This window comes from Taurulus bubalis, assembly GCF_910589615.1.
Source record: "Taurulus bubalis genome assembly, chromosome: 21".
NCBI lineage: Eukaryota > Metazoa > Chordata > Actinopteri > Perciformes > Cottidae > Taurulus > Taurulus bubalis.
In genome coordinates, this window is record NC_136609.1 from 1,446,033 (window position 1) to 1,458,049 (window position 12,017).

General features: G+C 47.7%; 2 protein-coding genes across 3 annotated transcripts in view; one reads left to right on the forward strand and one right to left on the reverse strand.

The window, feature by feature from the left end:
• The window catches only part of LOC306752951 (high affinity cGMP-specific 3',5'-cyclic phosphodiesterase 9A-like), a gene marked incomplete at both ends in the record, with an annotated part of 35,416 nt that extends 31,498 nt beyond the window's left edge, over positions 1-3,918 (forward strand). The window contains 3 exons of the mRNA XM_079236784.1: positions 2,567-2,671; positions 2,769-2,915; positions 3,775-3,918. Of these exons, the coding sequence (XP_079092910.1) occupies positions 2,567-2,671; positions 2,769-2,915; positions 3,775-3,918 (396 nt within the window). The remainder of the gene's footprint in view (positions 1-2,566; positions 2,672-2,768; positions 2,916-3,774) is intronic.
• A 1,250-nt stretch (positions 3,919-5,168) lies between these two features.
• Positions 5,169-11,299, reverse strand: LOC306752881 (H(+)/Cl(-) exchange transporter 4). 2 transcript variants are annotated; one of them, XM_079236709.1, is made up of 10 exons: positions 11,245-11,299; positions 9,916-10,103; positions 9,704-9,826; positions 8,680-8,886; positions 8,519-8,599; positions 7,897-8,442; positions 7,094-7,280; positions 6,467-6,865; positions 5,593-5,809; positions 5,169-5,505 (listed from the first exon to the last, which is right to left on the reverse strand). In XM_079236709.1, exons 1-10 carry the CDS (start codon positions 11,267-11,269, stop codon positions 5,415-5,417), a joined length of 2,064 nt encoding a protein of 687 aa, XP_079092835.1. In that variant the 5' UTR covers positions 11,270-11,299; the 3' UTR covers positions 5,169-5,414. The 2 variants fall into 2 exon arrangements, with proteins under 2 accessions (XP_079092835.1, XP_079092836.1); XM_079236710.1 differs by lacking the exon at positions 8,519-8,599.
• Positions 11,300-12,017: the final 718 nt, after the last annotated feature.

Below are 12,017 nucleotides of genomic sequence, written 5' to 3' on the forward strand. Positions count from 1 at the left end.
GTGTGTGTAGCTGTGTAGGTGTGTGTAGGTGTGTAGATGTGTGTATATGTGTAGGTGTGTAGATGTGTGAAGATGTGTGTAGGTGTGTGTAGATGTGTAGGTGTGTGTAGAAGTGTAGGTGTGTGTAGCTGTGTAGATGTGTGTAGATGTGTGTAGATGTGTAGGTGTGTGTAGGTGTGTGTAGGTGTGTGTAGATGTGTAGGTGTTTAGATGTGTGTAGATGTGTATGTGTGTAGGTGTGTGTAGGTGTGTAGGTGTGTAGATGTGTGTGTAGGTGTGTAGATGTGTGCATGTTTGTGTAGGTGTGTAGATGTGTAGGTGTGTAGATGTGTGTATGTGTGTGTAGGTGTGTAGATGTGTAGGTGTGTAGGTGTGTGTATGTGTGTGTAGGTGTGTGTATGTGTGTGTAGGTGTGTAGATGTGTGTAGGTGTGTGTAGCTGTGTAGGTGTGTGTACGTGTGTAGATGTGTGTAGATGTGTAGGTGTGTGTATGTGTGTGTAGGTGTGTAGGTGTGTAGATGTGTGTATGTGTGTGTAGGTGTGTAGATGTGTAGGTGTGTAGATGTGTGTAGATGTGTAGGTATGTGTATGTGTGTGTAGGTGTGTGTATGTGTGTGTAGGTGTGTAGATGTGTAGGCGTGTAGATGTGTGTATGTGTGTGTAGGTGTGTAGATGTGTAGGTGTGTAGATGTGTGTATGTGTGTATGTGTGTGTAGGTGTGTAGATGTGTAGGTGTGTAGATGTGTGTAGCTGTGTAGGTGTGTGTACGTGTGTAGATGTGTGTAGATGTGTAGGTGTGTAGGTGTGTGTAGATGTGTGTAGATGTGTAGGTGTGTAGATGTGTGTAGGTGTGTAGGTGTGTGTAGGTGTGTGTAGATGTGTGTAGGTGTTTAGATGTGTGTAGATGTGTGTAGGTGTGTGTAGATGTGTAGGTGTTTAGATGTATGTAGATGTGTAGGTGTGTAGGTGTGTAGGTGTGTAGGTGTTTAGATGTGTGTAGATGTGTGTAGATGTGTAGGTGTTTAGATGTGTGTAGATGTGTAGGTGTGTGTAGATGTGTGTAGATGTGTAGGTGTGTGTAGATGTGTGTAGATGTGTAGGTGTGTGTAGATGTGTGTAGATGTGTAGGTGTTTAGATGTGTGTAGATGTGTAGGTGTGTATGTGTGTGTAGGTGTGTAGATGTGTGTAGGTGTTTAGATGTGTGTAGATGTGTGTAGATGTGTAGGTGTGTAGATGTGTGTATGTGTGTGTAGGTGTGTAGATGTGTAGGTGTGTAGATGTGTGTAGCTGTGTAGGTGTGTGTACGTGTGTAGATGTGTGTAGATGTGTAGGTGTGTAGGTGTGTGTAGATGTGTGTAGATGTGTAGGTGTGTAGATGTGTGTAGGTGTGTAGGTGTGTGTAGGTGTGTGTAGATGTGTGTAGGTGTTTAGATGTGTGTAGATGTGTGTAGGTGTGTGTAGATGTGTAGGTGTTTAGATGTATGTAGATGTGTAGGTGTGTAGGTGTGTAGGTGTGTAGGTGTTTAGATGTGTGTAGATGTGTGTAGATGTGTAGGTGTTTAGATGTGTGTAGATGTGTAGGTGTGTGTAGATGTGTGTAGATGTGTAGGTGTGTGTAGATGTGTGTAGATGTGTAGGTGTGTGTAGATGTGTGTAGATGTGTAGGTGTTTAGATGTGTGTAGATGTGTAGGTGTGTATGTGTGTGTAGGTGTGTAGATGTGTGTAGGTGTTTAGATGTGTGTAGATGTGTGTAGATGTGTAGGTGTGTAGATGTGTGTATGTGTGTGTAGGTGTGTAGATGTGTAGGTGTGTAGATGTGTGTAGCTGTGTAGGTGTGTGTACGTGTGTAGATGTGTGTAGATGTGTAGGTGTGTAGGTGTGTGTAGATGTGTGTAGATGTGTAGGTGTGTAGATGTGTGTAGGTGTGTGTAGGTGTGTAGATGTGTGTAGATGTGTAGATGTGTGTAGGTGTGTGTAGCTGTGTAGGTGTGTGTAGGTGTGTAGATGTGTGTAGATGTGTAGGTGTGTGTAGGTGTGTAGGTGTGTGTAGATGTGTATGTGTGTAGGTGTGTAGGTGTGTGTATGTGTGTGTAGGTGTGTAGATGTGTATGTGTGTAGGTGTGTATGTGTGTAGGTGTGTAGATGTGTATGTGTGTGTAGGTGTGTAGATGTGTAGGTGTGTGTAGATGTGTATGTGTGTAGATGTGTGTAGGTGTGTAGATGTGTGTAGGTGTGTGTGTGTAGGTGTGTGTAGGTGTGTAGATGTGTATGTGTGTAGGTGTGTAGATGTGTATGTGTGTAGGTGTGTGTGTGTGTGTAGGTGTGTAGATGTGTGTAGGTGTGTGTGTGTGTGTGTAGGTGTGTGTATGTGTGTATGTGTGTAGGTGTGTAGATGTGTAGGTGGGTGTAGATGTGTAGGTGTGTGTAGGTGTGTGTATGTGTGTGTGTGTAGGTGTGTAGGTGTGTAGATGTAGGTGTGTGTGTGTGTGTGTGTGTGTGTGTGTGTGTGTGTGTGTGTGTGTGTGTGTAGGTATGTGTAGAAGTCATTGTGCGTGTGCTTCCAGCTGATGAAGATCCTGGTGAAGGTGAGCGACATCTCCAACGAGGCGAGGCCGATGGCGGTGGCCGAGCCCTGGCTGGACTGTCTGCTGCAGGAGTTCTTCAACCAGGTGGGCGGATCCTCACGCATCAATGCACAGGAAGTGACACGTGACCAGAGGGTCAAAGCATGACACTGTTGTTGTTGTTGTTGTTGTTGTGGTGCAGAGCGACACAGAGAAGCTCAAAGGGCTCCCCGTGGCTCCCTTCATGGACCGGGACAAAGTGTCCAAGCCGTCCTCTCAGACCGGCTTCATCCGCTTCGTCCTGCTGCCGCTCTTCACCGAGGTCACCAAGCTGTTCCCCGGGCTGGAGGTAGGAGGCTGCTTATTGATCGCTTCCTCATCAATGAGTCAATACCTGCTCCAGAATACAGGGAGGTCAGCAAGGGGGTGAGCAAGTCAGCAAGTCAGGAAGGGAGCAAGTCAGCAAGTCAACAAGTCAGCAAACAAGTAAGGGACCAAGTAAGCATGGGAGAAAGTAAGGTAGCAACTAAGCAAGGGAGCAAGTAAGCAAACAAGTAAGGGAATAGGTAAGCAAAGGAGCAAGTAAGCAAACAAGGGGGCAAGTAACCAAACAAGTAAGGGAGCAAGGAAGCAAACAAGGGAGCAAGTAAGCAAACAAGTGAGCAAGTAAGCAAACAAGGGGGCAAGTAACCAAACAAGTAAGGGAGCAAGGAAGCAAACAAGGGAGCAAGTAAGCAAACAAGTGAGCAAGTAAGCAAACAGGTAAGGGAGCAAGTGAGCAAGTAAGCAAACAAGTAAGCAAACAAGTAAGCAAACAAGTATGTAAGCAAGGGAGCAAGCAAGTAAGTAAGTAAAGTGGTCAGCAGGTCACATGTCCTGTGGGTGGTCACTTGACAGGTCACATGTCCTGTGGGTGGTCACTTGACAGGTCACATGTCCTGTGGGTGGTCACATGACAGGTCACATGTCCTGTGGGTGGTCACATGACAGGTCACATGTCCTGTGGGTGGTCACATGACAGGTCACATGTCCTGTGGGTGGTCACATGACAGGTCACATGTCCTGTGGGTGGTCACATGACAGGTCACATGTCCTGTGGGTGGTCACATGACAGGTCACATGTCCTGTGGGTGGTCACATGACAGGTCACATGACATGGTGAGAGCTGAACTGCTCTTCTGGAGGTTTGAAGTCGTCTCGTTGCACAGAAACATCTCCTGGAGCCGGTGAGACGAGCTCTGGACTTCTACTCTGACCTGGAGAGAGCCAGCAAGCAGGAGGAAGAGGAGAAGATGGAGGAGGAAGAGGAGGGGAGGACCACAGGAGGAGGAGGAGGAGGAGCAGCACTCTAGTCCAAAAGGCTTTCAAAACCAGCTCGAGTCAGCTGACGTCTTCTTCAGCGTCAGAGGAAGTTCTGACGTCTGAAAATAACTTTGAGTTTTATAAATAGCAGTTTATCAAAAATATTGTATTGGGTGTATTTTGGCTGATGTTCAATTGAGATATGTATTATTGCACACATCTTTTAAATGACCTGAATGTGGTTAGGTGCATAAAGTCATTATTTAGATTGATGTGTAATATTTATTTCCATCTTCCAGGCTGTTTTGAAAGATGAATATTTGTAATGAAGGTTAATACTTTGAGTTTTATTTAAGTTCATGTAACTGATGGTCTTTTTAATGGTGTTAACTCACTAAAACACAATGTCACAAAGAAGAAAACTCACATGTGTTTGCTCAACATTGTTTATTTTTCAATCACTTCAATTACAAATTAAAAAAAGAGAAAAAAAAAGTGCAAATATGGGTTTTCTTTTAGAGCATGTCATCAACATTTAGGATACAAATAAAGAATAAGCAGGAATACAGTTAGTGTTTAACTTAAAGGAAACAATGACAATAAATATACACAACAGTTACTTCTTCAGTACATTCTCTTGGCATTTAAAGACGACATGGAGTGTTTATTAAAACTTAGTTTCCAGCTATGAACCGACGGCAGAGGAACACGGCGTGCAGCAGGTTGTGCAATTTAGGATTATTTCTGTTTAAGTGGAAATATTACATTTACAACTCGTTATTTATTTACCTTCGTCTCCTAAATGAAGGAAAACTTTGCTTTCAGCAGAACGACAATGTCACTGAGGCGTCAGTCATTCACATACATACATACATACACACATATATATATATATATATATATATGTGTGTATGTATGTATATATGTATGTATGTATGTATGTATGTATGTATGTATATATATATACACACACACATGTATATGTATATGTATATATATATATATATATATATATATATATATATACATACACATACATACATGTATATATATATATACACACACACATACATATATATATATATATATATATACACACACACATACATATATATATATATATATATATATATATATATATATATATATATATATATATATATATATATATATATATATATATATATATATACATATACATATATATACATATATATACATATACACGAACACCTGCTCAGGTGAGGTGTTTAGAAGTGAGATTCTGATCCAGAGTCAGGGTTTCACTACAGTAGACGTTACTTTAAAGAATAAATATCAGTTATATTGAGATGATTTCAGCTCTTCAGAGACACCAGAGCCCGTTGATAAACCGGTTAGTTAACGTTAGTTAACGTTAGTTAGTGGAATGAACACGAGACCCTGGAGGCAGACGGACTCGACCGCTTCAGAGGAAACAGTCCGTCTGTCTCCAGGAGGAACGGAGGAGTGACAACACCTGGAGACACGTATGGCAGCGGAACAAAGCCCTCCGGGCGGAGACCGGCTAGTTGAACATGATGGACTCCGGGTCCTGGTTCATCATCTGGGCCATGTGCCGCAGGACGTCCTTCTTGGTGATGATGCCCAGGAGCCGCCTGAGGGAAGAGGTCAGAGGTCAGATCAGATGGTCACCATGTTGACTTCCCGTGCGTTTCATGACTCGTGCCGAGACCCAGTCCTACCCGCTCCTGGTGACCAGACACTGGCGGAGGCCCAGCTTGCGGAAGATGTCCACCACGGTCTCCATGGGCGTGTGGTCGGTGACGGTGAAGGGGCTGAGGTTCAGGACGCGCCGCAGCTTCAGCGGCTGCGGGTTGCTGGCCGGCAGCTGCGGCGCGTCCTCGGTGAAGTAGACCACCGAGCTGCTCACCACGCCGTCCTGCTTCTGCCGGGCCGTTTCTGTCGGGGGGAGGAGTCCGTTAGCACGCCGCCATCGGGCCGAGGCCCAATGTCCCCTAAACCCTGAACCCAGAACCCTCAGACCCTAAACCCTGAACCCAGAACCCTCAGGGACCCACTGACCTCCTCTAAGTGTTGAGGTGAGAGGCTTCAGGGCTCGATGGTGTGAATATGAGTGACAGCACTTTGCTGCAACATCACGTGACTACATAACAACATATGGTGTATTTATTTTATACACTGATTTGATCGTCTTCCTCACGAGATGAGAAGTCATTTTAAATTATCTATTTACTCATTTTGTTAAAATGAAATGTTTGATGAATGTAAAATAATTATTATAAATATAATTTCTGCTTTCATTCCTCTGATTTCATGTGTTTTAATGTTGCAATGTAAAGGTATTTCATCACGTGCCTCTTTGTTTACCTCTTAGTTCTTTTACGTCTCCGTGCTTCTATTGGGAACTGCGTGTTTGACGTCACATTGCTATGAACTGTGGGTAATTCCCTTCGGCAAAGTCGGCATCTATGCGGTTCATAAAGGGTCGACATGCCTGAGAGACTCAAACATCCACGACGTGGCAGCGGGACAGAACCGAACCCTCACGGACTTCGCGGGAGCCTCAAACTCCGAGAGCGACTAAGCGGCACTTACTGATGGCGGCGGTGAGTTCCCGGCGCTGCACGAAGCCGATGAGCCTCTCCGACTCCCTGGACATGACCACCGGGAAGCCGTTGTAGTCGGTGTCCTTGATGAGCGCCTCGGCGTCCTCCACCGTGGTGGAGTCCTGCGTCAGCACGGCCAGCGGCGGGTCGTTCCTGCGCGGCCGCATCACGTCGGTGGCCAGCGTGCGGTGCGTGAACTCGTCCCGCACGTCCAGGTACGGGTAGCCGTTGAGCTGGATGTGCGACTCGTAGATGCCCTCCTTGCCGAAGGCGTCCGCCACCCACTTGCTGGTGACGGCGGCCGCCATCAGCGGCACGATGTACTCCAGGCCGCCGGTGAGCTCGAACATGATGACCACCAGGGAGACGGTCATCCGGGTCACGCCGCCTGGCGGGACGGAGCACAGGCGGCTGGTTAGGCGGGATTATTGGCTCCTGCGTATCGATCATTCAAGAGTTACTATAACTGATTAATCAAGGAAGACAATAACAGAACAAAGAAGCCTGTGAGTATGAATCCTGGAGCAAATACAACCTTTTTAGATCAATTCATCAACGCCAAAGCGCAACCACCCAATCAGAGATCTGACCCGACGACGTCCTCGGTTCTGCTCACCCAGACAGGCGGCGGCGCCCACCATGGCGTAGAGCCCCGGCGTGACGCAGTCCGCTCCGGGCCGGCACCAGTTCTTGAAGATGAGCCAGTCGTGGTGGTGGTACGCCATCTGCTCCACGGCGATGCCCACGATGCGCCCCGCGATGGCGCCCACCGCCATGCTGGGGATGAAGAGCCCCGACGGGATCTGGAGAGGGAATGGGAGCGTCAGGCGGCGAGCGAGGACACGGGCGGGTTTTATTTGGGAACATCGTAGGGCTGGGAGGTATGGCCAAAAATTCATATCACGGCATTTTGTATAATTCTGCCGGTTTCACGGTATATCACGGTATTTTTTTCAGAGTAAACACATTCATTCATTGACGCTGAAAAGGACCATCGACCAACTGAACAGCTGTTAGAGTGGTGAGCAGCTGTTTGGTACATAGAGGGTGTTAGGAAGATAAACTGGAGGGACTTAGGACCCAGGGGAATGTAGGTAGAAAAAACCCAGAAGAGTCTGTCTCTTCCTGCAGCACAGTTTCTTCTTGTTGTGATCGTGGACGAGCTTTACCCAGCATGCAGTTCGGCGGTGTCATTTCATAAATGTACAATTATTAGTGTTACAAATTGTTTGTGTCACAAACTGTGGGTCATTAATTGTTGTTCTAAAGTTTTAACCATGACTAAAGTTATAACATGACACGTAAGTAGCTCAGACGGTGAACATTACATGTTGCTGCCTGCTGAAGACAACAGTTGTCACGGCGATGACAGAATATGAAAGATTCACACCGTCAGCCCTAGAACATGGTCCAGTTTACCTTCATGCCGAAGGTGAAGATGGTGATGACGATCTTGAATACCAGGGCGAGGGCGAGCTGCCACAGCGCGTTGTAGACGCCGGGCCCCGCCGGCCGGTCCGGGATGTCGTCCACGGGCCGGCTCATGTTGGGGTTGTTGACGTAGTCGCACAGCTGCGACGACTCCAGCGCGCCGCAGTCGTTGAAGAGCTCCGAGATGAGCTCGCTGGTGCTGCGCCGCGTGTACGGGTTGGGGAACGCCAGCACGGCGGTGACGCCCGTCACCACGATGACCTCCAGCACCGGGTACTTCCCCAGCAGGGTGGTCTTCCTGCGCCGGCACCAGGCGATGTTGGCCCGGATGAAGAGGGTCCCCCACAGGCCGCCGAACACGCCCAGCAGGATGAAGGGCACCAGCTCGGCCATGTACCACGGCGTGTGGTACTCCACGTAGAACAGCACCAGCCGGCTGTTGCCGAACGGGTTGATGGCGCGCAGCGTGAAGGCGGCGACCAGCGCGGCGAAGAAGGAGCGCCACAGAGTCTTCAGGGGGAAGTAGTAGCTGACCTGCAGGACAGACCGCGTTAGAGAGGGTACCGGCATGAGGGCTGGACCGGCCCCTCAGAGACAACATTTAACCGACCTCTTCCAGGCTGAACAGAACTCCCCCGATGGGCGCCCCAAAGGCCACCGACACGCCGGCCGCCGCTGCAGCCGATAGCACCTGCAAGGTCAGAGGTCAAAAAGTCAGCAGATGCAGGAACTGAACTTCTGCTTCCTGGTTCCGTCCGCTCGGTTCCCTACCTCTCGCCGCTTGCCCTCGTTCTTGCTGTACTTGGAGAACAGGCTGCAGAAGAGGTTCCCGCAGCAGCAGGCCACGTGGACCAGCGGGCCCTCCTTCCCCAGGCTGAGGCCCGACGACACCGCCAGAACCAGCGTGACCGTCTTGATGAGCAGGGTCCATTTCCCCAAGTAGCCCCGGATGATGAAGCCGCTGAGGATCGTCTTGATCTGCAGAAAAAAACACATCTAAATGCTGCGTTCACACCAAAGGAGTTGAGAATTATTCGCGCGAGTAGATTACATGCAAGTCAATGCACAGACGTGAAGGGTTCGCTTTTTCGCAACGCTTTTTGAGTTGAAATAATTTGCCTGACGCCTGAGTTGCGTCAGCCAATCAGCGTTGAGAAGCTCCGCCCATCATCACCCGTCCTGCCGTGACTGAATCAAACTGCTGCTGGTCCTGAAGTAGCGCTGCTAGCGGCTTCATTCAGACGCTGCTGTGGGACTACGGATAATATTATGAACCCAGACACCGTGGAGTTTGATGTCCCGACGTTTGCGTGACTTCCACAACAAGTATAAAGCAGAACCAGTGGTTATTCCTACGGTGGATGAAGGAAATGGTAACCGTTTTCACGGAGTTAAGCCACAGAAAAAGCCGCGCCCCCTTTCCGCCGCGAAAAAGCGAATTAACCACATGTTAATGAGAGAGTTGAAGGTCAGAGAAGGTGGGACAGTAAGAATAAGCATGTTTCTACAATATTATCTGTCACTGAAAGCACTTAACAGCCAGTTGTTGATGTTGGGTTTTGGTTGCTTTTATAATTTTCTGTTTGTGTATGAAATTGCCTTGTGTGTATTTGTTTTGGGAAAGGGAGGGGGGCTGTAATGTGTACCCTCACCTTGTGGCTGTCTGGTATGTTCTCCTTTCACTCCTTATTTGTGAGGTCTATTGTACATTAAGTCATTCCTACAAATAATTCATATATAAAAAACACTAATCTCCTGACGCCCGGCGTGGCGCCATCGGCCGGGCGTCGCTCACCTCTGGGATTCCCGACCCGCAGGCGTACGGAGCGAACACCCGCACCAGCGACACGGCCAGGAAGGAGAACAGCAGCGCCCACAGGACGTACAGGAAGTAGTTCAGCACGTAGACCCCGCCTCCCTGAAAGAAAGCAAACACACAGCGCAATGAATTCCTTCTCCGCCCGCGAGAGGACGAGCTGCACGCGTTCGATTCCTCCCGGGTCCGACCTCGGCGTGGCCCGTCATCAGCTCCGCCCACGTCTGCCACTGGGGGCACTTGTCCCGGTCGTCGAAGGTGGTCTCGTTGGACGTCCAGCAGCACTGCTCGTGGCTGTAGTAGAAGGCCGACAGGCACACGCCCTCCTTCAGGTCGGTCATCCAGTCCACCGCCAGGTCGATCACCCCGGCCAGCGTACCTGCAGAAGACCAGACTCCGCTTCATGTGCGCTGTGGACTTGAGGTGTGGGAGGAGCTTAATGCTCATGTGCACCATGGAGCTTGGTCTGTAGTATGAAGTCATTCCTCAGTCCCATTAAATATCAGTCCCTCTCTCATGTTGACAGACAACACTTCTACGCAACAAAACGGTAATACAAAACTTGGCATTAGACAATTATTTACATGTATCTACCATTGTATTCATATATTCCACTGCTTTTGTGAACCCTAGACCTTTGGTAAACCAATGTCCATCACCAAAACAGTTCGTCCACATGAGTAAAGTTATGTTTTCACAAGAGATATGAAGAATTTCAATTTCAATGTCAGCTTTAGAGCCATGTTATTTCTTTACAGTTGGGCCTTATGACAATGGTGCCTCATTATATAGAGAGCTGAGATTGTTCTGTAATGTTTGATGTAACACATGGATATGTATCTCATATGTAAGTGTCTTTAAAAGGTGAATTTAAGAAATTATGTAAAATCGAGAAAATTACGTCAGAGGGTTAGAGACCTTCATCCACTTTGACAGAGCTCCAAAAGGGGCGTGTTCTTCTCTCGTATTAGCAGCCAATCACATTCCAGCCACGCCCCCTCCCTCCCTCCACCATGACAGGGTTCAAACACATTCTGACCAATGAGTTCATGACTTTAACCAAATGTCATGACAAACATTTAGTGAAGTCAGGGTGTAAACAGTAAAGTGAGTAAATGTAGTATTTAAACTAACAATGAGAACACAAAGCATACAGTAAACCTTAATGACACAAATGAATGAGACAATAATTTGATTAAAAGAATAAACATTTATATAGATGCCTGTATGTATGCCTGCTTGTATTTTGAGTCTTTCTTTTAAAAGCATATTAATTATTTCAAACTCAGCGTAAATGAACACATGAACACATGAATATAACCCATTTACATGAACACATGAATATAACCCATTTACATGAACACATGAATATAACACATTTACATGACTTTTACTAAACTTTTGCGGATTTAATTTTTTTCAAGGACTTTTCCAGGCCTGGAAATAAACATTTTAAAACTCCATGACTGTTCCAGGTTGACCCCTGTGCAGCTCGAGACCCCACGTCCCTCCTGACTGACCTGAGAGCAGCCCGATGAGCAGCATCACCACCCACCCGGACCAGGCGTCCAGCAGGCTCTTGATCAGCTCCCACATGGACTCTTTGCTCTTGCTGGTGATCTGGAGAGAGAGAGCAGCTCGTGAGGCGGCGCCCACACCTGCGTACCACAGGCGCTCCATGGAGGCGGCGGCTCACACCTTGCGGTGGCGGTCCGTGTCTCTGGACTTTTCCCTCAGCCAGTCGATGGTGTGGAAGTCCTCGTACGTTCCCGCGTCGGGAAAAGGCTCGTCCAGGAAGTCCATGAGGTTCCCGGCTCCGTTGGTCTCCTCGCTGGGCGTGGCCCCGCTGACACCTGGCAGAGGTCAGCTGTGAGTGTCAGAGTAACTCATAATAATAACTTTAGTTATATCGCACCTTTAAAAACAAAGTTTACAAATTGCTCTACAAGCTAAGCATAGACATAGCTTAAATACCGGTAAACAAATAACCAAAAAGAGCAAATAGAGGAGAAAACAAACAAACAAATACATGAATAAAACACACAAACAAAAGCAGGGGAACAAAAGAGCTGCATCATAGAAGGACGACATCACGTAAACACAACTCTATAACAATGGGTTTTAAAATAAGTCATTGATTCTGCAGCCTGGTCTCCTCTAAGGGTTTGAACGTGTGCTGTGGGATGCAGAGGATGACGTCATCATCAGAACATGTAGGATGGGAGAACCCAGCAGGAGAACCCAGCAGGAGAACCCAGCAGGAGAACCCAGCAGGAGAACCCAGCAGAAGAAC